This window comes from Zeus faber, assembly GCF_960531495.2.
Source record: "Zeus faber genome assembly, chromosome: 6".
NCBI lineage: Eukaryota > Metazoa > Chordata > Actinopteri > Zeiformes > Zeidae > Zeus > Zeus faber.
This window is the reverse complement of record NC_137201.1, coordinates 19,894,960-19,922,150: the sequence shown is the minus strand read 5'-3', so window position 1 is coordinate 19,922,150 and position 27,191 is coordinate 19,894,960. Positions and strand designations below refer to the sequence as shown.

Below are 27,191 nucleotides of genomic sequence, written 5' to 3'. Positions count from 1 at the left end.
CCATGTTAAATTTGATCATGTCTTTCTGTTACCCTCCTAAGGGATACGCCATACTTTTTTTTTTTAGGGGGGGCGAAATCTTGACGGGCAGCCTGCTAACTGCGTTAGCGCAATGCATGGCTGTGGAGGGGATCAACTAGCCTAGCGACCGCGAAGCGCCTCAGAAGCCAAGTTGCGGTCGCATTCAAGGTGTTCGCTGCACACAGCCGGTAGATATTTTGGGGGATGGACCGGCCACATGGACTCAAGAACAAAAATAAAACTTGACTCAAACGGAGCAGGTGGGCTCTGCGTCAAGGAGCTCCCGCGCAACAGCGGCCTCTAGGGGTCAGGGCGCGCAACGGCCACGCCTCAGATCGGTCCTCCCACCGACCCCGCCCACTCGTCACGAGACGGGAGGGGGGCGGGGCCTCGACGTCACCACCGCCGCGCAGGTGAGCGGGCGAGCGCCGCGGCGGTGTCCCGGAGAACCCCGGACGCACCCGGACGCGCACGATGCGGCAACATGTCTCTGCCGGAGCTGTACACCGAGGTAGTAGTGCCCCCTTTTTTTATATATATATATATTTTTTTTTATTTTTTTTTATTTTACCGCGCGGACATCTTGTTTCGATCGGGGTTACAGGTGCTTTTAACGGAGACGACTCGCTCGGACATTTTTTTTATGTATTACTGCGGCATATGGAAGGGTTACGGACAACAGAAATGTAGGCCTACTTTAACGTCTTATAATGACCTAAGTATTATAATACAGTGTTAAAGTATTGAATGAGTATTAGAATGTCTTGTTGTTCTTACGAGAGTGGGAACAAACTTTACTTTAGTGCTGTCGCCCCTCTGACATCTTTTTTTCAGCCGATGCCCCTTTTCTGGCATTTGGAGAAAAAAAAAAAATCATCTACTGTATGTGTTTTTTTTAACTTTTCTTTTTTTTATGTTAAACATTTGCAACCATTAGGATTTTTTTACTACTTTTAAAAAGTATATATTTTTCTGAGTACCCCCTCTAGTACCGCAAAGTACACATAGGGGCGCTCGGGGCCACCCCCATTTGAGGAGCACTGCTTTAAAAGTTATTATAAGGTCTTGCATTTTACTTTATGAGGTCTTCATTTGAACAGGTTCTGTTGGGGGGTGGGGTGCTGTTCATATTTATAACATTCTCTAATCCAGGGGTCTCTAATCAAGATGCCCCCACAGTGGACATCAAGGGAAAACCAACTGGAAAAAGAACCAACTTTTTTTTTTACACTTAACATTGGTGAATTGCCTTATAATAATAATTATTATTATGATTATGATAAAAATAATCAAATAAAATAAACATTGAATAACTACATGAAATTCAATACATAATTAAATGAATGAAAATGAGAAAGAATAAATATAAAATGAAATCAAAGTAGATTATATTAATCAATAAAAAAATCCTTGTTATTTTCTATTTTATTCTGTTTCATAATCTGAAGACATAATAGAGTAATGAGTAGAGTAATGATTTTAAAAATGAAATGAAAATGTATTTGCGAGAGAGAGATTTGCGAGATTTAACAATATATCATAAACGTGCAGCGGGCCCCATGAAATTGTCACACCGGCCGGGTGTGGCCCCCAGGCCTGTAGTTTGAGACCCCTGTTCTAATCGCTAACCTTGGTATAGAAAGGAAACTGTTTTAATAACAGAATCATCTAGTTCATAACCTGCACAGTTTCTACCTATTACTTACCTCTGCCTTGACTCAAAGATATTGGACTTAACTGCAATAGTTTATTGAATAACATATATGATTTGGTCAAAAATCAGCCTTACATTTTGTTAAAATATTTCTTAAAAAAAGTCTTCAAAAACATTAGATTTACCTCACCCACAGGCACCCTCTTAATGTTGTGTAATGGATATCTAAATGATCAAAATCCATAGTATAGTAGCTTAAGAACAATGAGAATTATGTCACACTTTCCCCACCCTGTTTACTGTCGCTGCGGCGTCACCCTACATCATTTCTGCCCAAAAGTAAATACAACACAAACCAATAATGAGTCATTCCTGTTCCCTCAGTACAACAGAGTCTGGGTTCCAGACACTCAACACGTGTGGAAATCTGCAGAGATTACAAAAGACTTTCATCCTGGAGCCGATGCTCTTGAGCTGCTTCTTGAGGACGGGGCCGTGAGTAAAACTTTGCTTTTGGTGAAATTATGAGATATTTATAAGACTATAGAGAGAGCTTTATTAATCCCCAGGGGGAAGTTCAGGTACTACTGCAGGAGTTTACCAATCAATTAAAAAGAATAAAATATGAAATAAAATATGTGTGCACAACATATACCCAGTAGTTAACAGGGAACAGCACTTGTACTATGCCAACTTGAGTGTAATGAAACAAAAACAAATTGTCCTAGATACCTGTTTTGGGAGTGATTACACCTCACGATCGAGCTGTGTCTTTTGCATAACCTGTTACTCTGAAGGGGTACCGCTACTGCGTTGACCCAGAAAACCCGAAACTTCCGCACCTTCGCAACCCCGACATCCTGGTGGGCGAAAATGATCTGACGGCTCTGAGCTACCTCCATGAGCCCGCCGTCCTGCACAACCTCAAAGTGCGCTTTGTGGAGTCCAAGATCATCTACACTTACTGTGGTACTGTGGAAAACAGCCTTTCATGGCAATATGCTGAGCTGCAACAAAGAGGCAACAACTCTAACACTTTTGCGCGTACTGCTCGTGTGTATTCTCTTCATTATCAGGTATCATATTGGTGGCAGTAAATCCCTACAAGCAGATTCACATCTATGGAGATGCAGTCATTCATGCCTACTCGGGTCGGAACATGGGAGACATGGACCCTCACATCTTTGCCGTGGCAGAAGAGGCTTACAAGCAGCTGGCCAGGTGAAAACAGCAGCTGATTATTGCGCAGAAGTTTCCTTAAACACTGTGAAGCAGTCATAGTAGTAATAATAATAATATAGCTGCAGGCAGCAATACCAGTCCAGCAACAGGGTCCAGTTTATTCGTTTTAGTTACGTGTTCGTTTTTTGGTTTCTGTGAAATGCATCACAAGTTACTTAACTTACAAACGTCAAACTTCGTCGAGTTATGTCGTGGAGTTATATCCATTTTGGATTTTTGGACATTGGCTTCTTTGTTGTCTTATTTTTTTGGCTATTTGTTGGCATCTGTAACAATAACAAGAACAAACTTTGTAATTACTTTTAATAACAATAATAATTTATACATTTTCTTTTAGTATTATACATCATACATGTACGTTAGTTGCAATTACCACTTTATTGTATTTTTTCTTTTAATAAGTACAGTTGGAAGATGACATGTCTATATTGTAATGCAGACAAAATTTATGGAACTTTAACTGAATTTATTTGTCATTAGTTATTGTGTTTAAATTATTGTGGAAGAACTTGTCAAGTTACATGGAAAGTGACGTTTCCATGAAATATGAAAAACCTTGTGGTATTTCTGTGAGTAATTACCATTGCACAGCTTTAATTTTTCCAACACCTTGTTGGATCTTGAATGCATCACTCAGTCGCATAATTTCAGTGTTTTCGAGTGGAAGGGCTGACAAATTTTTCAGGACTACTTTTTATTGTATTTTTCATTCATCCGGCAAAGTAATGTGGACCACAGATTTAAAATATCAATAGAACAGATCTGCTGACATCTACCAGGTAAGAAGATATATAAATATACACGTAAATCAATAGTTTTCGAAAGTCAATGGATCAATTTGGACATAGTGGTTTAAACGACGCCTCAACCGTGTTTGTAGCTTATGTAGAAGTATGTTTTCCAGATAGTTATAGCCGGGTTGGACATATTTTGGCGTCACATGTACTGGCATGTCTCTATTATATCGATCTAAATTTGATTGTTTTTTTGCTAATAACTGTTCAAGATAGTTTTAGGCTATAAAAGTCAGAGAATTTTTGGCCTGAACAATAACAATAAGCCTGCCAACGGGCTGGACCCCCTATTATTATTATTATTATTATTATTATTATTATTATTATAATACCTTTATTTGTATAACAACATATAAAAATGAAACCAAAAGTGCTTCACATCAATAGGATGTAATCAAATAGCAACAGTCAAAGCTAACAAGCAAAATGCATTTAATAAAAATAGGTAAATATTATAGTACACCCATTTCATATTTGGTTTGGCAATTTAGAAGGATCACAATCATTCTTTTTTCAATGGAGTCAATATTATTCGTCAGCGAATGATTTATCTTGAATTATTGGCCTTAATTACTGCTCTTGAATTCACTTAATTTTCAAGTAATTATCAAATCATCCTCACTGAACTTTGAAACACGTCCTTAGTGCTCAAACAGATTACACAGATACTCTATTATTACTCCGATGAACGCAATCCTTAAATTCTCCTGTTGGGATATGATCCCCAAACTTCATATGAGTAGAATATGGAAGACAAAAATGATACTGTATAACGACAAAGTCATGACAGTAAACCCAACCACTGTCCCCGACAGAAACCACAAGAACCAATCCATCATAGTGAGTGGGGAGTCTGGCGCGGGGAAGACGGTGTCTGCTCGGTACGCTATGAGGTACTTTGCTGTAGTAAGCAAGTCTGGCGTTAAAACACAAGTTGAAGACAAGGTCCTGGCCTCCAATCCAATCACTGAGGTATGAAGTCCACAGAGCCGCTGTGTTACAATGGCAGCTTCACAGATCTCACCAACCGCTTTTCACTACTTAACGTGTTGTTGGTGTTATATGATATTAATTTATGTGTTTTTGAGCTATTTATTGTTTTTCTGTTAGTCCTTGCTGCATTACAATTGATTCTACAGTCATCAATTGTGATCCTACAGTAGATTCTACAGTACAATTGAGTCTCGTCCTTGATTCTACAGTCACCACCATACATTCTTGAAAAAAAAAACAGATTTAAGGACCAGTAGTTCAACATTTCAAGCTCTTTTCTTAAAGTGGGTATTTGGTAAAAAGCAATGTATGATTAACCAAGTAGTAAAACTACTTCTCCACACTCATTCTGCCTCTTTATGAATGAGGGACTATGGTCTTCTGACAAAAGGTCGATACAACGAGCCACATACAGTAGTTGTATGGAATATTCCTTCACCGCAAAACTTTTGTTTGAGTAGTTCCTCTATTTCCTTCCTTCTGCTCTCCTTTATTGACACTAGCTTCAAAGTTATTGGTCCTGGGAATCTGCTTTGCCTTAGCTCCGGTCGCCATGGTGATGCAAATAAGTGTTTCATTACCAGCCACAACTCCGATTTCCACCACGTGAATAAATGAAGGGGAAAGCGAGATGGGAAGTTGGAAGGGGGGCTTTAATCGGCGAGAGCGAACGATTAAACCCAATATTTACATAAAACCAGTTTGAACCAGCACACTTGCATGTACGTGTACCATGTATTTTTGCACCTGGTGCCAATAGGAAGACACCTAGGGTGTTTGGAATGAATTGTATAAAGGTCCAAAATTTTGAGATTGCTTTTCGTCAGGCGATAGGGAACGCAAAGACGACCAGGAATGACAACAGCAGCAGGTTTGGAAAATACACTGAGATCAGCTTTGACAAGAGGTACCGCATCATCGGGGCCAACATGAGGACATACCTGTTGGAGAAATCCAGAGTAGTGTTTCAGGTATTAACGAAAAAATATATTTGATTGCGATGGGATTGATGAGAGTTCTCACTGATTGTAATTGGTATCTTGTAACATCAGATTTTTCTGTTCTTCAGGCAGAGAATGAGAGGAATTATCACATATTCTACCAGATGTGTTCCTGTGCAGACCTGCCGGAGTTCAAGGATCTAAGATTGGGTGAGTTTTGGACAGGACTGCCACTGGCATTACTCTGCCATGTAATATTGTCGCTTCATGTTCAGGGTCACCGGTTTGCTGTAGGGTTTGTGTTCTTATGCTATCATTTGTGTGCCCAATAACATGAACTTTTTAATCTCAAGTGAGCGCAGATAAGTTCCATTACACCTGCATGGGAGGGGAGATCAGAATTGAAGGCGTGGATGACAAAAAGGAGATGGAGGAGACGCGCAGGACATTCTCACTATTGGGTAAGGGTTGTTTTACCAACGAGAACCCAACTTCGGACCTGGATAAGCCTCTGGGATGCAGAAAATCAATGTCACATTTATGTACCAGCAGACCTGCCAACCTGTATGCATTTTTTGTACCAACAACACAATTCTTGGTCAGCCCAGCTGAAACTACACAAAAATATATATATAAATATATATATTGTTGTAATTTAATTACGGAAAACAATAAATCAATCGCTACAAAACAATACCATACATTTATTGTGTGTGGCCACGGCCGGTGACCGGCTGATCAGATATATTTTCAGATTCTGTGCCAGTCAAATTACTGAGATGATACTGTGCTCATGTGCTCCAATAAATGCTCCGAAACTCAAACCCAGTATGAATGTAATGTAATGTAGTTGCGTAGTTGAGGCTCAAAAAAGAGAGTGAAGCAAAGAAAATGTCAGCTGTTTATTGTAGAAATATTGTATTGCATGACAATATTCAAAAGTTGTGCAGACCGCGTATTTATTTATCGAGTCACTGAAGCGGAGCGTCAGCCCTGGTTGTCTCTAGTACACAAGCTCTAATCATGACGAAAAGTTATTTTTTGAGAAGAGTCTGGACGAGTCACTCAGTAAAACGAGTCGTTTCATATGATTCACTTAGTTTAATGCACGGTGAGTTCCAGTGAAAGAGAGTGAGAAGAGTCGGTCATTTATTATTATTACTTTTTTTTTTGCAATGATTGTAATTTATTTTGTAATGGCAAGTACCATATAAATATAATAAAAATGTATATTTGCGTTTAAAGTGAAAGAAACTTTAGTTTGAAGTTTTAACTGGACATTTTCATGTTTGTTATATGTTGTGTATTACTACTGTAAAACTCAGTGGGAGTTACAGGTTGCATTATACTGCAACTAGGTGACAGTCCCATTTTATTGGAACTCAGTGACAGTTCCATGTTGTATTTTATCTTATTGGAACTCAGACAGTTTCATGTTCTATTATTGTTCCATAGTGAATGATGAACAACAATAAACACACAGCGTCAAAATCAGAAATCTCACTATTGTGGTAACTGAAAATTGCAGCAGTAGTCCGTATGGCAGCTATCCTATCATGTCAGCGTGATCAGACCACTCAACGTATTTTTCATTGACGTACAGCAGATATACCCAATGAGACCAAATTATAAGAAAATTAGATTTCTCCGATCACGGATAGAAACTCAAGATGATCGGACGACAATGTATAAGTTATTTAATAGTCAATATTTTATTATGCCAAAATCGGAATCGACAGGTCAGATTTCTTTTTTTAATCTGAATTGGCCAAGAAAATTGCAATTGATGCATCTGTAGTTGGTAAACATGTTGGGTAACTTCACGAGATGATGCATTTCAAGGAGTATACCCTAACGAGAAGAATTAGTATACTGTATATACTGTAGTCAGCCATAGTAGCTCGTATACGATGTGACTAGCCTCGTTATGAGACGGCTACGGTGTGAATGATGGAGTCGTTTAGCTGCAGTGACTCAAACGTCACTGAGACTCCCTCTTACACTATTGTGGTGCTCAAAATATTTCATCAAGGTTGGCAGGTCTGTACCAGATTAGGGATGGTGAGGTTTAGGGGTGGGTTTGGTGTGGTTAAGGTTAAGGTAAGGACCTGGGAAGCATAAATGTCCAAAAAAGGAATGTTTTTGAGATGCCAGGGACATTTCAGAGAATCTCGGGGACGTGGGGAATCCCCTGATGCGCATTTTCCTGAAATGTAATTTTCTCTAATTATGTAATGAAATAATCCTTAATAACCCTCTCTCCCCTTGTGCAGGGTTGAAGGAGGAGTTTCAGCTGGATGTATTTAAAGTTCTGGCAGGGATTCTGCATTTGGGAAATATCAAAATTACAGATGATGGGGGTGACAAATCGTCTGTTCCTGTGAGTCTGACTGGAACTCACTGCTACACCTCGTTTAAGGACCTGATTAGATTTAAAAAAAACATAAACCTTGTTGGTATCTCCCCCAGTCCAACGACCGGCACCTGGGTGCGTTCTGCAGCCTGCTGGATATGAATGCCGAGGGAGTGTGTCAGTGGCTGTGCAACAAGAGGATTGTTCTGGCGATGGAGACCCTAGTCAAACCTGTGCCGAAACAGCGGGCAGTGAACGCCAGAGACGCCCTGGCAAAGCAGATCTATGCTCATCTGTTTGACTGTGTCGTCCAGAAGATAAACACGGCTCTGAAAGTCCCAGGAAAGCAGCACGCGTTCATCGGCGTTCTAGATATCTATGGGTAATTGACATGTAAATTACTTATTATACGGTATTTATTCTGCCCTTTGTTGTACTGCCCGCGGCTCCATTATAATCACAATTCAAATGCAAAGTTGTCTTTCTATCTCTCAGCTTTGAAACATTCAACGTCAACAGCTTTGAACAGTTTTGTATCAACTACGCAAATGAAAAACTTCAGCAGCAGTTTAACCTGGTACGGGACACAAACCCACCTCTCCACCCTTTCTGCGGAACCAACCGTTTCCCTTTGGGTCGGAGGGGGCGTCTGGATTATTTTGTCTCTGTCACTTTCCCAGCACGTGTTCAAGCTGGAGCAGGAGGAGTACATGAAGGAGGATATTCCGTGGACGCTGATCGATTTCTATGACAATCAACCGGTTATTGACCTGATTGAAGCCAAGATGGGGATTCTCGACCTGCTCGACGAAGAGTGTTTGGTGAGATTTTGCAACTGATTTTCTTATATATTTTCTCATTCTTAAGTTTGCGTTTTATTTATCATGTGAACCGACTCTTCTTTTTCCTCCACAGCTTCCACAGGGGACGGACCAGAACTGGCTCCAAAAGCTCTACAACTACCTGGACGCCAATCCGCTGTTTGAGAAGCCCAGGTTATCAAATGAGGCTTTTATGATCCAACACTTTGCAGACAAGGTGCAGATGTGGCACAGGGTTCCCTCAAATTAACAAAGAAAAAACAACATTGCTGCTCCGGCAAAAAAAAAAAAGTCTTCAACATTTTACTGATGTTTTTAAACAGGTAGAATACCAAAGCAAAGGGTTTCTTGAGAAAAACAGAGATGCACTCTATGAGGAGCTGGTTGATGTTGTGAGAGCCAGCAAGGTATTTTCACACGCTGCTTTTTCATGGAATATTTCAATTGAAGCCATTAGTAGTTTGGAATAACAATGAACCCGTTGCTGGCAGTTCTTGCGGGTCTTACTCCGTTTTCCTCTCTCAAACATATCACCGCTGTTTGGGCTTGCTATCAGTTTCCTCTCCTGGCCAACGTTTTCCAAGAAGAGGAGCAAAACGTCCTCCACACTAAAGGCTTCAAAGTGAGGCCTGCCCGGCCCGGGGTCAAGCCAGCCAATAAGCAGCTGCGGACTTCTGTTGGAGATAAGGTGAGAAATGTTTACTCTGTCTGCTGACTGGAGCCCAACACCTGAACTACCAGCTTGTATTTACCTTTTCCATTTACCTTTCCTGTAGAGTCATAACTGGGTTTGTGTATTGTGGGAGGGTTTTTTTTTTACCGGTAATATCCGTTTTCACGAGACTTGCCGGTGTAGTTCCGCAGCTCTCTCTACCTGCTCATGGAGACACTGAACGCCACCACACCTCACTACGTACGCTGCATCAAGCCCAATGATGAAAAGCTCCCATTTGAGTGAGTATGGGTTGTGTTTTGTTTTGTTTTTTTTAACAGCCGTACTGTAGTTGAATGGAGCTTGACATGACCAACTGTGTGTTAACTGGAATGCCATGCATACGTTCCACCTGTTTTAACCGAGTGTTGTTTGTGTTTTGAGATATGACTCCAGGAGGGTGGTGCAGCAGCTGCGGGCCTGTGGAGTCCTTGAAACCATTCATATAAGTGCACAGAGCTACCCCTCCAGGTACAGCTTCTTTTTCTTGTTAGATTCCCCTTTTAAAGCGGAACAGGAAAACCCGGCACGTTGGCAGTCCCTCTATTTCACTGCAATTGGGAGGAAATAAGTTCCTGGAATGTGGAAGCAACCTGATATGGCTTCATGTGCAGGATAGAGGGGGGGGGGCTGTATATCCTCACTGAAAACTCAGCTTCTCACAGACCTTCACAGGATGCCTGATAAAAGTCTATGTTACCAAAACATTGTAGAAACAAACTATTGCGTGGTGACCTCCCATACATATCCGCCTTAGCACTCCTTGTCTGAAAAGATCTTTCACCTCCTTCAATCTGAATACAGATCTACCAACACTAAAGCTACAAAGAGTTAATATTTTAGCGTAACAGGTCATCAGATAAAATTGTGTTTTTCAAATACAGTGCTGAAATGACAGTACAGGCCTTTTAAAACTATATTCCTTGTGAATGCCTTGGAGTGCCATAACTCTCTCCAGTACCTCCATCCCTTTTTGCAAAGAGCACCACGGGGTCGGCACATAAAGCTTTAATAGTCAGAGATATATTTTCAGAGGGTTGTGTTGTCTGACGTGTATTTTGTGTTTCCAGGTGGACGTACATTGAGTTTTACAGCAGATACAGTATTCTGATGAGCCAGCAGGAGTTTGGCCTCAACGACAAGAAACAGGCGTGCAGGACAGTGATGCAACGGCTGATTCTGGTACGTTTCAGCTGTGTTCTCATGGTGATCGGCCGTCATATATATATTCCTTGGTCTTACTTTGGCCCCCACGTCTCGACCCCAAGGACTCGAACCAGTACAAGTTTGGCCGTACAAAGATCTTCTTCCGAGCCGGTCAGGTGGCCTATCTGGAGAAGCTGCGGCTGGACAAGCTGCGTGGTGCCTGCGTGACCATCCAGAAGCACGTCCGAAGCTGGAGCCAGAGGAGGAAGTTCCTTCGCATGAGAGACGCAGCCATCGTCCTCCAACAGTACATTCGTGGAACGAAGCAAATCCGGTGAGAGAGTTCACAGCGCTTCAAAAAAACATTTATATCCTATATAATCTTGTGGAAATCCATAAAATCAGTCCCAGAGATCCATTGGAAACTGTAAAGGTTTTTTTCAACATCCAGGTCTTCCTTCGTCTTCACAGTTGTCACCGCTCGGTCACTATCTTTTCTCCAAAGTATTCCTTCTTCTGAGCGATTTTTTTCTTGGTGACATGAGGTGGTGGGAATATTTTATTTTTTTATTTATCCATATAGACAGTTCACTCACCACAACTAGCTAGACTGCTCTATCAAATTCACTTCGGCTGCCTTGCACTTCTTGCCCAATCTTTGCATTCTTGCTGGGACAGGCGGACTCTGTCACCAACAATTGCAACAGCATATAGAAGAGCACATCCATAATGAAAATGCATTGAATGGCTGTTTCTTAATCTTACCGATCTCCCCTTTATGAATCTACTTTGTATCTGCACTCCTCCAGTAAAACAGTGACTGCCGCAGCAATAAAGCAAGGCTGGGCAGCAATTGTCATCCAGCGGTATTGGAGAGGCTACCGCCTGAGACAGATCTACCAGCTCGTCCACCTGGCGACCATCACCATACAAGCCTTCACTCGAGGATGGATCGCTCGCAAGCGATACAAAAGGGTTTGTAAATGTATTCATCCCCGATTTGTCAATTCAAATGCTAATGTGTGGAATATGTAAAATTAAAACACAAATTCTAATATGACTTCACCACCTAAGATGATAAAGGAACACAAAGCCTTGATCCTGCAGAAGTACACCAGGGCCTGGCTGGTCCGACGGCGCTTTCAAACCATGCGCCGGTTGGTGCTGAACGTTCAGCTCTCCTACAGGGTGCAGCAGCTCAGGAAGAAGGTGGAAGATCAGGTAAAGTAAAGTGTACGAGTATGATACATGTGTGTGATTCCTCGAAAATAATGTCACTAATTCATTTGTATTCTGATCAACAAATTATTAGTATATATAAATCACACTGCTTTAATATTGTAAATTGCATATTAATTTAATAGAAGTCATAATATACGCAGGAAAGAATATCACAATAAATTCTGAAGCCGAGGTGAACCTGTTTATGATGTCTTTGTTTGTTTTCAGTCGCTCTCTTCAAGAACACTTTCGTTTTTATTAATATGTGGATGCCAATTAGCCAGAATTTTGCAATATTGTTATGGCAAATTTTCTACCCAATTAGAAATAGAAAATATTTATAATAAGTTAACAAATCCATTATTGTTACCTACTTCCTAATCAAACAGTTTGTAGAGAACCCCCATTCTTAAGTGCTACTAGATGTTCCCACAGTTATTCAAAACAAACCCCGTGTTTGGCAGGCTAATATCTGACTCTGCAACCTTTTTTTTAGAACAAAGAGAACCGTGGACTCGTGGAAAGACTGACGAGTCTTGCCAACAGTCATTCCCAAAACCTGGACAGGCTTCAGAGTCTGGAGACCCAGCTGGAGAAGTCGGCCACTGAGAAGTTATCCCTACAAACCAAGGAAATAAAAGCGAAGGAAGATGCAACTCTGGTGGGTGTTGTGCCAGCTGAAAGTTTAATAAAGCAATATAACACAACGGAGGAGGGATATTATACTGTATGTATTCTGTATATACTCTATAAACGAGGACAGTTTATACTGAATATTAGCACTCACTGAAATGTCACGTTGTTTTATTTTCTCACCCAAGGCGATAACACAGCTCCAAAAAGAGAAGGATGCACTGATGCTTGCAAAACAAAACTTGGAGAAAGATTTTGAGGCTTCGGCCAAAGAAGCCAAAGGTAATGGACGTCAAGAGAGGCACTCAGTCTACTATTTTAGTCATTGTTATATATACAGTAGGAAATGTGTCTTGTCATTTTCACAATTACAGACAGTTTTGCTCAAATAAAGAAGAATCTCCAGGATGAGAAAGAAAAGGAAGAAAGACTTAGAAAGTAGGTTATACAAAAACTTCAAGCTCTTTTGACTTCAGTGTCAGTGGAATATCAGCCATTAAACACACAAATCGTGAAGGTGAAAAGACGACTTTCCCGGCAGAATTGCAGAGAACAACATTGAGATCCAGCAAGAGGACCACGAGAACGAGGCGGAGGCTCTCAAAGAGGAGATCAGGAGGCTGAAGGAGGAGCGGGTCAGTCTGCAGCTGCAAATCCAAGACGGAGCTGAGGTCAACGCCGACCTGCAGGAGCAGCTCGTCCAGCTCAGCAAGCACGTCAAGGTCATCCCCGACCTGCGGAAGGACCTCCACAACATGCAGACCCAGAGAAACAACTTGGACAGAAAGATGAAGGAGCAGTCGGAGCAGACCAGGGGTGCTGTGTGGTCCCTGTTTTAATCCGATGTTAGAAATATGACCTCTCATCATCACCAGAGGACCTTAAAACTTTTTTTTTTTCTCCTCCTGCAGCTAAAATTATAGAGATCACAAGGCGGCTTCTTGGCGGTGTGGTGGAACGGGAGGTTCTTTTAGGGTGATCCATCTATGACTTTGTCCTGAATTTCATACATGCTCATTCTGACGTCATGAGTTTATTTAGCTTGTGTCTCGTTCCTCTGAAGGTTGACTTCGGAAGACCCCGAAAAGCTTGACGATCTCGAAGAAGTGCTGGCTTCTTTTGACACGCTGCAGAAAGCAACCAGGTCCCATTCACTTATTGTGTTTTTTTGAGCTTTGATTAACTTTTTACCAAGATAACACACATTTAGCTGTCTTCCTAGGTCAATGGTGTCCATACATTTCATGTTATCCAAATTCTTAACCAGCGGCTATTTATTAGAGCTACTTACAGTAGAGCTGCCACAATTATTACATAATTGCGTGATCGCAATTATTTGAGGTACAGTAATTGCCATCATTAAGGGCAATTTTAAGCCAATGTGAGGAATTTTGCAAACAAATGATAAATTGAGAATTCCGCCTGGGCATTAATACAGTCTTATCTTATCTTAAATAGAATGCAAATTTGGTGCTTTTCTAGCTATCTTCATCTTTGATTTGAGGGGAATTAAGTGTCTACCTAAGTTTCTATACTTTTTTAGGGTTCTACTATGATAGCGACATGCACAAAAAAATTACAAAGTGCAATTACCCTAGAGCTACACAACCAGAGGCGGTACTTTGTGAAACCTGAAGGTGTGTGCTGCGCATCATGACCTGTTTCCTCTTTGCTCTCGATGCTGCTTGACTGGATGGACTATTGAACGGCTGTTGCACGCTCGACTGCAGAGTTCTGGAAAGCCACCAGAAGGAGCAGAAGGAAAGCTATGAGAGCCAGGTGGAGGGTTTAAAACTGAAAGCCGAGCACCTTCAGAATGAGAACAACCAGCTCCAAAAGCTGTTCCAGGAGAAAATGAACGTCAACGAGAGCATTCGTCAAGAAGTCTCCAGGCTCAGCAGCGAAAACTCAGTAAGTGAACAACACAATGAGACTTGTAATTTATGCTTATATCTAATATTTTACCCCTGGAAGGGGGGTCAAATGGCCGGTTTCACGCAGTTTGATATGATCCACAGGCCATTCCTGAGCTGAAACTGCAGGCGTCGGAGTTGCAGAGACAGAAGCAGGAGCTGGACGCCCAAATAGAGAAACAGTCCAGGGAGTTAGCGAGTAAGATCAAACAACAACGCAGTGGAACTTTCAGGTTCAGAAAGTAAAATGTTGTGTGTGAAATTGCTTACTAACATACTATTTCATATGCCATATTAGTATGTGAGCCTATATAGTATTTCCAAAACTATTTTCTTTAAAAAGTACCAGGATCACATACTATATCTATATACCGGTATATATATTGTTCTTCATCTCTTCTTCTATATCGGGATGATGAATGATGAGGAATTTGAATATGGAGCATGAATTGAAAATTTAACATTATTTGTATGATATAGCAGCATATGTTGTAGGTTCTTCTCTTTCAGAAGTGGGTGAAAAATATGCCATATCTCAGATCTGTATAATTTGCTTGTACTAACAAATTATTAATCTTTTAACCCGAAAGATAAAACTGAGGCCATCACCAAGGTTCTGCAGAAGAGGGTGGAAGAGGAGAGCTCAAAGCATTGGTAAGTGGCTCACATTTCACTTCACGGATAGGAGGGATGATGGGAGCAGTCCCGACCTGACGGGTGTCGCTGCGCAGGCACTTTGAGAAGCTGGCGGAAGACCTGGAGGCGGACAAGAGGGAGCTGCAGGCGAGAGTCAAGGAGTTCCACGAGGAGAACGCACATCTGAGGAAGCAGCAGCTGACCGAGAGTGAAGCAAGGAGCAGGCTGGGGCAAGAGGCTTCGCGGCTAACTGCCCAGAATATGGTGTGTGTGTGTGTGTGTGTGTGTGTGTGTGTGTGTGTGTGTGTGTGTGTGTGTGTGTGTGTGTGTGTGTGTGTGTGTGTGTGTGTGTGTGTGTGTGTGTGTGTGTGTGTGTGTGTGTGTGTGTGTGTGTGTGTGTGTGTGTGTGTGTGTGAGTAAAGGGGGAGGAAAGGTAGTAGAGAGAGAGTGTGCGTGTGTGTGTGTGTTTCCTCTTGAATGTGCATGTATAGAAATATGAATCTGCAGCACCAAATGACTCATAACATTTCTCTCCAGGACTTTGAAGAGCAGCTCGATAGAAAGGACAGACTGATAAAGAGACTTCAGAATCAAGTTAAGAGCTTTGAAAAGTCCGAAAAGGGTAACGTTTTGAATGGTCTATATCGATTGTCTCTATTAACTAGTGATTAGGTGTTCGAAAGCAACTTTTCCATCCTCGTTTTAAAAAACGTTTCGTCCCGCAGCCAAGCAAACCTCCCTCGCGATTCCCAAGGATTACCTCGGCATGTTGGAATACAAGAGAGAGGACGAATCCAGGCTCATTCAGAACCTCGTCCTGGGTAAATTGAATTTCACTCCCGTGGTTCTGAAAACCCCCGGCGGAACGTGTAGTGTCGTGCGGGTTCCCTCACTGTGGATGTTGATCGACCCGAACAGAGCTGAAGCCCAGGGGTGTGGGGGTCAACATGATCCCGGGACTAGCGGCGTACCTCCTCTTCATGTGCGTCCGCCACGCCGACTACCTCAACGATGGAGCCAAGCTCAAGTCTCTCATGAACGCCATCATCAGCGGTGTTAAACAGGTCGTCACGGTAGGGCGTCGCCGTTCACTCTGCTCATCTCAGTCTCTCATTTATATATAATTTTGGAAAACCAAGAGAAAATGGTGAAGTAAAACGGTGTTGTCCTAACCACGTGCAGCATCATCTGAAATTATACCTTGAATTTGTAGTAAAAGAACAAAAAAAAAAAAGTAGTGATATTTTAAAAAGATTTTCCCTCAAGTATAAATAAAAGCACAAACACTGAAAGCAACACTACGTAACTTTCCTTGAAATAACAGCTTCAAAATCATTTTGATGGTACACTGGCTTGTTATACAGAGAATGGCACGTTTGTAACATGGACTGTTATTGAAATATGGCCAATAAAGTTCAAATTTGTCCGGTAAAATAAATTATTTTCGGACACTGGACCGAGTTTTAATGGCATATAATTGCTGTCAGAAACTGTTGAGGCGCAATAGTGCTGCTTTCAGGTTTTCTTGTTACTTTGGGTGAAATCCTTAAAAAAAAAACATAATATCATGATATCTTATCATTATATACATAGGGCAGCAGAGTTAAAGAAAGTGGGTTGAAGTTATTGAGTATGTTTTTAAAACTGGAGGTGCTCGCAAAGGATCTGACCAAATGAAAGAAGGGGAAAGGAGATGTGACCAAACAAAAGCATTCTTAAAGTACCTGCTTAAGAAATAAACTGACTGGTAAATCTCGTATCAATAACTATTAAAAAAAAATCACCCGCTGTTTTATTTCTATTTTACGTTTATTTTGTTAAAGGGTCGGCACAAAGACTTGGAGATCGTCTCCTTCTGGCTCTCCAACACGTACCACATGATCAACTGTTTGAAGCAGTACAGCGGGGAGGAGGTACGGCTCTGTTTGTGCATGTCTGTACGGCGGTAATCCCAGGTTACAGGTGTAGATTATCGCAGGCGTTCATTGACATGCTCCGTCTCATTGTTGGTGGGCAGGAGTTCATGAAACTGAACACCCCGCGGCAGAACAAGAACTGCTTGCAGAACTTTGATTTAGCGGAGCACCGGCAGATCCTCAGCGACCTCGCCATCTACATCTACCATCAGTTCATCACTGTCATGGAAAAGACGCTCACACCAATGATTGGTGCGTTGCCGAAGCACATCAATGCATTATTGTTTGTGTTGCCAGGCGTTCAACTTTACAAGTGAAATCAAATAAGTGTGTATTGTTATTTTTTTCTGCTGAGCAGTGACTGGGATGCTGGAGCATGAAAGCTTGCAGGGGATCTCCAGCATGAAGCCCACGGGCCTGAGGAAGCGCTCCAACAGCATCTACGAGGACTCGGACACCCACACCATCTCCTCCATCCTGCAGCAGCTCAGCGTCTTCCATGGCACCATGAGCCAGCACGGCATGGAGCTGGGCCTCATCCGACAGTCCATCAAGCAGCTCTTCTTCCTCGTGGGCGCAGTGACACTCAACAACATCCTGCTCCGCAAAGACATGTGCTCCTGTAGGAAAGGCATGCAAATCAGGTGTGTGTGTGTGTGTGTGTGTGTGTGTGTGTGTGTGTGTGTGTGTGTGTGTGTGTGTGTGTGTGTGTGTGTGTGTGTGTGTGTGTGCGTGTGCGTGTGTGTGTGTTTGCGTGCGTGGCACTGGTGCTCTGGTGCGCACTGCGTGCGTGCGTGCCTGCGTTCAGGTCAGTGTCTGTGCATGGATTGGGAGTAAATCGATAGTTTGAAGTTGCACTCCATGACTGTGGTCCCTCCCCAGGTGTAACATCAGCTACCTGGAGGAGTGGCTGAAGGAGAAGGAGCTGCAGAGCACCAGTGCCATCGACACTTTGAAGCCGCTGTCCCAAGCCGCCTGGCTGCTGCAGGTCAATAAATCCACCGATGACGACGCCAGGGAGATCGCTGAGCGATGCACGGAGCTCAACACCGTTCAGGTATTTAATCCAGACGGGGCAGAAAATCTCAAAAATAAACAATTGCTCTTATTTATTTTTTTTGTTCTGAGATACATTTAATGGACCAGAATTTTGTGTTTAAAGCAGTACAGGTACTCCCGACTTAACAACCTACCTGTTTAATGACTGTTCGGACTTACAACCAGCTCTCTGTACAGTCTGTATTGTACACTGTGTACAATACCGCAGCGTTTGTGTCAAGCATTTCACCTTTTATACACTATATATACTATATACACTATATACACTTTGTATACTATATACACTATATACAATATATATACTGTATACACTTTATATACTATATATACTATATTCACTATTTATACTATATACACTGTATACATCTCATTTAATCATCGTTCTCAGTCTTGTTCCCGCAGTCTGTCAGTATTCACTACACTAGCGTTCGCAATCGCCACGCCCCCTTACTGTGATATAACACTATATACACTATATATACTACATACACTATATATATTATATATACTATATACACTTTATATACCAGCCACGCCCCCTTACCATGAAATAACACGGGTCCTCGCTTATCGACCAATTTGCTTAACGACCTGGTCCTAGGAACGTAATTCAGCCGTTAAGTGAGGAGTACCTGTACTATGTAACTTTTGGTATTTGGGATGTGGCGCCCCTGCAGTTTCTGAGTGCAACTGCACTTTTCATTGAAACGTAATCTCGTCAAACAAATTTGAACCTTATGGGTCACGTTTCAATAACAGCCTATGTTACAAACGCAGATATAATGTACACCTAGGTTACAGCCCCTTGCACGGACCTCGCCGCTTCAGCGTGCACTCAGTCCACCGCTCCCCTGAGCCTCTCTCCCCGTTTTTTTTATATTAAAATTTTACCAGGCAAAAAGACGGTGAATACTGGAGCCAAACAACAAGGAAGGGACTTAGTGCTGTAAAGCGTAACACACTTTTTCCATGGTTTAGCACCCGAACCCAAAGTTGCATAGTGCAAGAACAGGCGTTCGGGGGGGGAATGGCTGAGGTTCTCCATATTACAAGTCAGTGTACCATCAAAACTATTTTGATGCTGTTATTTTAAGGTAAATAAGTTACATAGTGTTGCTTGAAGATATCTTTGAGAAGCTGTGTCTTAACTATCTTGCTTTGGAAAAAATGTATAATTGTAGGGATTTTTATAAGTGAAATAAATAACTTTTTAAGGAGAACGGCGGACTTTGACGCATCTGTCTTTATTCTGAGAATATAATATTTGTGGACTGTTTTACAAGACTAAAATAACCATTCTGTTAGTTTTATTGTTTTAGGAAATGTTATCAAGACCCAGATAACAGTTTTTTTCTAAATTTACCAAATATTTACAAATTTGTTTTACATGGATGATTGTTGTTCTTTCTGAAAAGTGGTATAATGGTGAAACAAAACTCAATGCCATTGAAATTTGCAGATTATAAAGATTTTGAACTCCTACACACCGATTGATGATTTTGAGAAAAGAGTGGCACCCTCATTTGTTCGCAAAGTTCAGGTAATTTGCTCCAGGAATATTTCAAGACATGTTATCTCTTTGGTATAATATGTAAAGCGCTGTCTTAGACATTGTTTTCCTGGTTTTAGTCGTCACTGCAGGACCACGAAGGTTCCACGCAGCTGATGCTGGACACCAAGTATCGCTTCCAGGTCACGTTTCCTTTCTGCACGTCCTCTCAGGCTCTGGAGCTGCTGCTCGTCCCCAGCAGCCTCCATCTTGGATTCCTCACCAGGCTCTAACCGTCTGAGCCCAGCACACAACGACCCTCCACTAACTATCTCACCCACAGGTCATTTAGAGTGCCATGAGTTTGTAGGATTCTAATTATGCTGAAAGTATTATGAACTGCAGAACCATCGAGTTAAGCATAAACATAAATATACGTCTCCTCTTAGGAGTTAGGTTTCCTGCCTTGTGTATGAAACAACTAATTTGCAGGAATCACTGAGAATGCACAGATCTCAGATTTATTCTTTACTGGGTTTGGGTTATGTGGAGAACTGCTTTATTATCACAATAATCATAAAGGCAATTTCACAAGATCAGACAAAGCTACAGTATATGACTATATATGCTCATATTTTCAAGATACCCAGAGTTTGATAGTAATTCATTACAGGTAATCAGGATGAAGTAATCAGATTGTGAAAATAAAGTCACTCCTATCAACCCAGGTTATATTTGAAAAAAATGTTAATGTGACTAGTAATTTTTAATAACTATGTGATTACTTTTCACTTCTATATTAATGTTACCGTTTTATAATCTTAGAATTATTATTAAATCTCTTGCTAGAGAAAAGTTTGCTACTTGATGGCACCAATTCTCAACACTCAAGATCGTTTTCACCTGAAGGATTTCTTAAAACTGAAGTTAGTTCTGTGTTCTCATGTTTTTAAATTAATAACCAAGTCAGTCACACAGAGTTTGGCTGCTGTTCTGTAATCACATACGTCTTCATGGGATCTGAGTCGGAACCTGAAGGATCATCACTGTCTTGTTTCAGAACCCAACATAAAGCCCTCAGATGGCCGACGTTTTTAATGGTTTTGTGGAAAAAAATCCGGAATTGTTTTAGATTTTATGTGTAATCAAGCTTACATAGATTGGGAATATTTTGTTTCCATTAAAATAGCATTTTGCAACGTCTTTCTTTGGCTTTATTTTGTGTAAACTGTGAAATTGACTAAATATGTTGATTAGATTACTCCTTTTTGGTGAAGGGAAACTCATAAATATTGCCATAACTGACTATTTCAAAGTAATCTGATCCAACCCTGAAAACCTACCAGTTAAAGACTCCAACAAGTCTACACCGAACTGTTATTACTTGGCAATGTAAATTATGCAATCAGGGATGGAGCCTCAAAATGGAAATCCATAAAATAATCTGTGTTGGGGTGATTTACACTACAAGTGCCAGAGTTCCAATCAAAACTGCAATTTTGTTCTTTTTCGACATCCGGGTTTACACTCCTCTGCACTCTTAAGACAGTCTACTTTCCCCAATATTTGCCTTCTTCTGATCAATTGACTGGGGCAGGCTTTCGGGAGGAAAAGTGGACCCATGGAAACAGCACTACGCAAATACAATGAATGGCTTTTTCTTTTAATAAAGTGGTTGCAAAAAAAAACTAAAAAAGTATCAAAATCAGAATAGGTTTGTGCATTTGCATGTATGAGTAATTTGTCACGGTGGGGATTGGTCCATTTCTGCAAACAATTAGTATTTTTAAACGTCTGAAAAAAAAAAAAAAAAGGAAATAAAATAAAATGTGAGGTAAAATTAAAATAAAACTTGCCAAACATACACAAAGAGCCGAAAAATACAAAACAGAAATACTCAATTAATATATATATCTAAAAAATACTATCATACTATAATAATGTCGCACAGCATGTGTATTTTTAACAATATAATCTTACGGATTACCACTTTAATATGCGGCCCTCGCAGCATCACTTGACGCCGGCATCCTCCCGCAGCCTCCCCGTGACGTCACGACGGCAGCATCAGCCGGGGGAGCCCGAGTCAGAAAGCCTCTGTCCGCCCGCCCGCCGCCCGCCGCCCGGAGCACGGAGGAATATATATGAGATCCCCGAACGTCCCTGAAATGGCGACGCTGGAGGCTCAGCCCAACGAGACCCTCGCGAGTCTCAAGACGGAATCCGAGACCCTGAAGACGAAGCTGGAGGAGGAGCGGGCGAAGCTGCACGACGTCGAGCGTGAGTGCGCGGGGGCCGGGGGCCGAGGGCCTCGTCGTCCGCTTCGCCGCGGCCGGTGTGAGGCCGTCGGGGGAGGGAGGGAGGGAGACGCCACCGCTGGACGCCCGGTGGCTGCACCGGACTCCTCGTTTCGCTCCGAAATAGAATATTGATAAGAATCTGCGGCTTCGGCTCAGGCAGTATTTTCTGGACGGGTCACCTGAATGTATTTAACACCAATGAGGGTGGATGTTTGTGTGCTTTGACATTAATGTTTCTCTAAATCCAATGGCAGTTGTACAGGATTTGATTTGGAGACGTGATGGACATAGAAAAATATTAAATCACATATGGGATTGCAACACATTCAGGCCTGCCTTAGTTCAAGGTTTATTATTATTATTATTATTATTATTGTTATTATTATTATTATTATTATTATTATTATTATTCATGATAATCACCTTTATTTGTATTGCACCTTTCATACACAAGGTGCAACTCAAGGTGTTTTGCATTAATATAAGGCAATCAAATAGCAATTATTATTATTATTAATAATAATAATAATAATAATAATAATAATAGCAAATAAGCTAAATGCATGTCATTAAAACAAAGTAAATATTATAATCATTTGTAAACAATGGTTGTTGGCACACACACACCACCAGCACCTGCTTCGAACACACCCCCAACACCTGGTTGCATCCTTCTCCTTTTCTCCCTCATTTACTGCCATAACTATTTCAGGAAGAGGCCACGTGCCCGATTTCTGTTCCAGTTTTCCTGGACTTTATTAACCCTGTTTTTTCGAAAAATGTTGTCATCTGATGTTTCTATGTTTATGTTTTTCCATGTACATGTTTGTTTCTATCTTCATGTTTTTCCATGTACATGCTGTTGTTTGGTTTATATGTTTATCTGTCTCACCCGTGGTGCTTCTCTCCCTCTTGGAGTAGTAATGATTATTAGTTGTTGAAAGACCAAAACATGGTAAGCTCGTCCTCCAAAGAGGGGGTTGGTGGTGGTTCTGTGTAGCAAAAAGCTGTGCTCTTGTCATCCTACAGCGTTATTGCAGCAGTTCTTGATGTTTAAAGAATTAATAAAGAGTTGCATTGCAGGTTGAGAAGTTGAACTCCACTTGCAGACTAACTCTGTCCTAGATGCAATGGAACAAATGCTCTGTGTTGTACGTCCAGCATTTTGGCAGCACAGGTTGTCATGCAGGCTGCTCACTCTGCACGGGGACACTGATGTGTCTGTGGTGTGTTGCAGTACACCAGGTGGCAGAGAAGGTGGAGGGGCTGGGCCAGTTTGTCATGAAGACCAGGAGAACCCTGAAGGGACACGGAAACAAAGTCCTGTGCATGGACTGGTGTAAGGACAAAAGGAGGATCGTGAGCTCTTCACAGGTGACGCATCTTTCTTTCTCTGTCCGCCAGCGAGATGAGGAACCTTTCTCCCGCTGGGAAGATGCGGGGATAGTTTGACTGATGTGTCTTCCCTCCTCTGTTGTTACAGGATGGAAAAGTGATTGTATGGGATGCTTTCACTACCAACAAGGTATGTATTGGCATCGTCACGCATAACAAATCTTTCTGTATATATTTTCTAATTTTATTGAAATGATGATGTATTAGGAGCATGCTGTGACGATGCCTTGCACTTGGGTGATGGCGTGTGCCTACGCGCCCTCTGGCTGCGCTGTAGCCTGTGGGTAAGTGTTTCTCGCCTAATCTCCCTCTGCCAACACTGGCATTTATATGCGTATCAATAATTTGGTTTCCTAATTATGAATGTTTACTGAATATGTGTTATTTGACAGGGGCCTGGACAACAAATGCTCAGTGTACCCTCTGTCCCTGGACAAGAATGAGAACTTGGCGGCCAAAAAGAAATCAGTCGCCATGCACACAAACTACTTGTCCGCCTGTAGCTTCACCAACTCAGATATGCAGGTAAGACTGTGCGTTTATTTGGCTCCACAATTTACATTTCCTTTTTTTAATTTTTTATTTATTTTTTTATTTTTTAGGATTGGTTCTGCCATTCGCAACACATCTGCCTCTTTATTGTCAGGGCAGTACGAGGAAAGATTAAGAGATTCTCTCTCATGCATGTCTGGGGAGGAACGTCCCAACTTGGTTAATAATTCAGAACAGTCAACTGCTGCTGTGGTGTCAAGAGTCATGTGATTCTACCATCAAAAAGCAGATCCATTCCACTAAGATAAGATAAGATACGATTAGATGCGATACGATACGATACGATATGATACGATAAGATAAGATAAAATATGATAAGATACGATAAGATAAGATACGATAAGATAAGATACGATACGATATGATATGATAAGATACAATAAGATACGATAACATAAGATACGATTCGATAGGATTTGATACGATACGATACAATAATATAAGATACGATACGATTCGTTACAAAACAATTCAATACGATATGATAAGATACAATACATATAGATACAATGAGATACGATACGATACAATAATATAAGTTTAGATACAATTCAATGAGATAACATACAATACGATAAGATACGATGAGATACGATACGATACAATTCGATACAATGAGATACGATACGATAAGATAAGATAGATTCGATATGATACGATACGATAAGCTAAGGTAAGATATGATACTATAAGATACGATAAGATAAGATACGATACAATACAATAATATAAGATACGATACTATTCGTTATGATACGATACAGTACGATAAGATACGATTCGATGAGATACGATACGATTCAATGAGATACGATACGATTCGATACAATGAGATACGTTACGATAAGATAAGATACGATTTGATATGATACGATAAGATACGATAAGATAAGGTAAGATACGATAATACAAGATAAGATAAGGTAAGATAAATACGATACGATAAGATTAGATAAGATAACACTGACTATTAATCCTTGGGGGGATTCAGGCTTGATCAAAATGAACTCATATTGGCCTATATTTATACAACTTTTTACCACCTCCGTTTAGACTTGCCTCTGATTAATTGCTCTTGGTTGCAGATCCTGACATCCAGCGGTGATGGAACGTGTGCGTTATGGGATGTTGAGAGTGGGCAGCTGCTGCAGAGTTTCCATGGACACGCAGCAGACGTGCTCTGCCTGGACCTGGCTCCTTCTGAGACGGGAAACACGTTTGTTTCAGGGGTCAGGGAACGTCTTCCTTAATCGTCGCTCGTCTTTTTTGTCAACCACGCAAGGGCCACTGGTGTTGCTTTTCTCACTGTCTGGGTGTGCGGTTACAGGGCTGTGATAAGAAGGCCAATGTGTGGGACATGCGCTCAGGACAATGCATCCAGTCCTTTGAAACCCATGAATCGGACATCAACAGTGTGAGGTAGGAGTTGTTAGATATTTAAATCTGTTAAGCTGTATTCGCAAATATATGTGCTTTACATTATCCCGTGGTTCAAATGAGTAAAAATGCCCTTTTAAATCATAGTCGAGGGATGAATTCATACCCACCAATTTCTTTTGTGTGTCTGTTTTTCACCTGCGCTAGGTACTATCCCAGCGGAGATGCATTTGCATCTGGCTCCGATGACGCCACAGTAAGTGACACACTGCCTTTACGGATTTTTTTCCACCTGCAATTCAATGAAGCCGTCACCCGTTGCACCCGTAGCCACCACATATATTGTTGCCAACATATTCGGAAATTCATAATCAACCATAACTCTTCATTCAATGTACAATATGTTTTTGTTGTCACCGCTTGTCATGCCACCCCCCCCACCACCGAAACACAAACAAATCAAATGATCTGTAGCTGAAAACAATAGCTGGAATACCTCTCATAAAATCCAACAAGGATTTCGATATAATCCTACCTTCACTCATATTCAATGATGTAGTGCAATATATATGCCTAATATCTATTGAAATATACGGTTCAGTATCACATCACCAACAAGCACTGCAGCCTCGGCAACAAATTGAATGAAATGTCACCCTTCATCATCACTCCAATTTCATCCATAATAAAGCTCGGATTGGGTTGACGCCGTTGTGGTTAGACGGATAGCGCTGAAATCATCTTTGTTACAGTGCCGTCTCTATGACCTGAGGGCGGACAGAGAAGTGGCTATTTATTCCAAAGAAAGCATCATCTTTGGTGTCTCCAGCGTCGACTTTTCTCTCAGTGGTAAGACACAAATTCATCCAGTTGCCAGAGCAATCACTGTGTCAGCTGATTCCCTTGCTTGGGTTTCATGTTCCACCTTCACCGACAATATCCACCGTTTTTCTTTCAGGCCGGCTGCTTTTTGGGGGCTACAACGATTATACCATAAATGTTTGGGACGTGCTAAAGGGAACACGGGTGTCCATTTTGTTTGGACATGAGAACCGTGTCAGCACACTGCGCGTGTCCCCCGACGGGACGGCTTTCTGCTCAGGTTCCTGGGACCACACCCTGAGGGTAGGAGGCACCACCCGCCACTCTGTAGGAGTCACTGGACGCTATGGAACCATTCATGTAATGATATCTGTGATGACCAACGTTCACATCTTTTCAGATCTGGGCTTGAGGATGAAGACGGAGAAGAAGACTCAATCGTAGACAGAGCCATTGCGATGATTCAGTTTGCTTGAGTACAATCATAGGGATAGTTGATCAGATCCAATTGTGCATATGGCTGAACATGACACTGGGCACTGTCTATACTCCAGTCGGTCAGGGTAGATCTGTATGTTTTTTGAAGTAACTCAATCATATGACATCATTAATGACATTATAATAAAAACAATGCACAGTATCCAAGGTTACAGTTATAGTTGTAAAATGTATTTGCAGACAGTTACACTGGTAGTGTAATGTCAGTTTAGGATAGAAGTGCAACAACACAGTTACCTAGGGAAATATTGTTTTTGCCCGAGGAAAAGCCATGTATGTGCTCGTTTTAAATCTTCCAATACCCATCACCTTCCCAAGGAATAAGCCGCCATTCTCAAAAGGACCAACCTGAAGATATTACTCACTGGTGTTTTTAAAAGAGAAAGTTTCATGCGAATTTTCACGTCTCGTTTTCATCTCCTTAAATGTAAGATTTGTTTGATCTTTAAATTTTATTTCCTTCCAGATATGGAATTCACTTATTGCTCGATGTGCACATGTCATGACATCAAAACACCCTGACTCTGCTAGTGACTACTTGATAATGCGTGAGGATAGGTTTTAAACAATCAGAATGTACCCCCTCTCATTCAGTTGTCTTTTGGCTGTAATTACATATTAACTGTAATTATTTTATTGTAGTTTAGTGTACATACCAGTTATATGAAGGACTGTTTATCAAATGATCAAAAAATAAACCCAA

General features: G+C 41.4%; 2 protein-coding genes across 2 annotated transcripts; both read left to right on the top strand.

Annotated features, from left to right (window-relative positions):
- The first annotated feature begins 469 nt into the window (after positions 1 to 469).
- On the top strand, positions 470 to 20,703 carry myo5c (myosin VC). The gene is made up of 40 exons (XM_080001758.1): positions 470 to 532; positions 2,060 to 2,170; positions 2,473 to 2,644; positions 2,752 to 2,896; positions 4,527 to 4,683; positions 5,532 to 5,675; positions 5,774 to 5,855; positions 5,999 to 6,106; positions 7,919 to 8,025; positions 8,115 to 8,380; positions 8,494 to 8,575; positions 8,679 to 8,819; positions 8,914 to 9,036; positions 9,143 to 9,226; positions 9,376 to 9,507; positions 9,676 to 9,773; positions 9,916 to 10,002; positions 10,602 to 10,713; positions 10,800 to 11,011; positions 11,487 to 11,652; positions 11,752 to 11,898; positions 12,395 to 12,559; positions 12,720 to 12,813; positions 12,906 to 12,969; positions 13,073 to 13,347; positions 13,443 to 13,506; positions 13,595 to 13,675; positions 14,262 to 14,442; positions 14,550 to 14,643; positions 15,035 to 15,098; positions 15,176 to 15,344; positions 15,618 to 15,702; positions 15,806 to 15,901; positions 15,999 to 16,153; positions 16,904 to 16,993; positions 17,098 to 17,248; positions 17,355 to 17,640; positions 17,879 to 18,053; positions 19,515 to 19,595; positions 19,685 to 20,703. The coding sequence occupies exons 1-40, from the start codon at positions 506 to 508 to the stop codon at positions 19,835 to 19,837; spliced, it is 5,226 nt and encodes a 1,741-aa protein (XP_079857884.1). The 5' UTR covers positions 470 to 505; the 3' UTR covers positions 19,838 to 20,703.
- Positions 20,704 to 21,674: 971 nt separating this feature from the next.
- gnb5a (guanine nucleotide binding protein (G protein), beta 5a) lies at positions 21,675 to 27,181 on the top strand. The gene is made up of 11 exons (XM_080002593.1): positions 21,675 to 21,824; positions 23,082 to 23,218; positions 23,328 to 23,369; positions 23,447 to 23,523; positions 23,632 to 23,764; positions 24,877 to 25,020; positions 25,119 to 25,210; positions 25,376 to 25,424; positions 25,921 to 26,017; positions 26,127 to 26,293; positions 26,391 to 27,181. The coding sequence occupies exons 1-11, from the start codon at positions 21,689 to 21,691 to the stop codon at positions 26,400 to 26,402; spliced, it is 1,086 nt and encodes a 361-aa protein (XP_079858719.1). The 5' UTR covers positions 21,675 to 21,688; the 3' UTR covers positions 26,403 to 27,181.
- Positions 27,182 to 27,191: the final 10 nt, after the last annotated feature.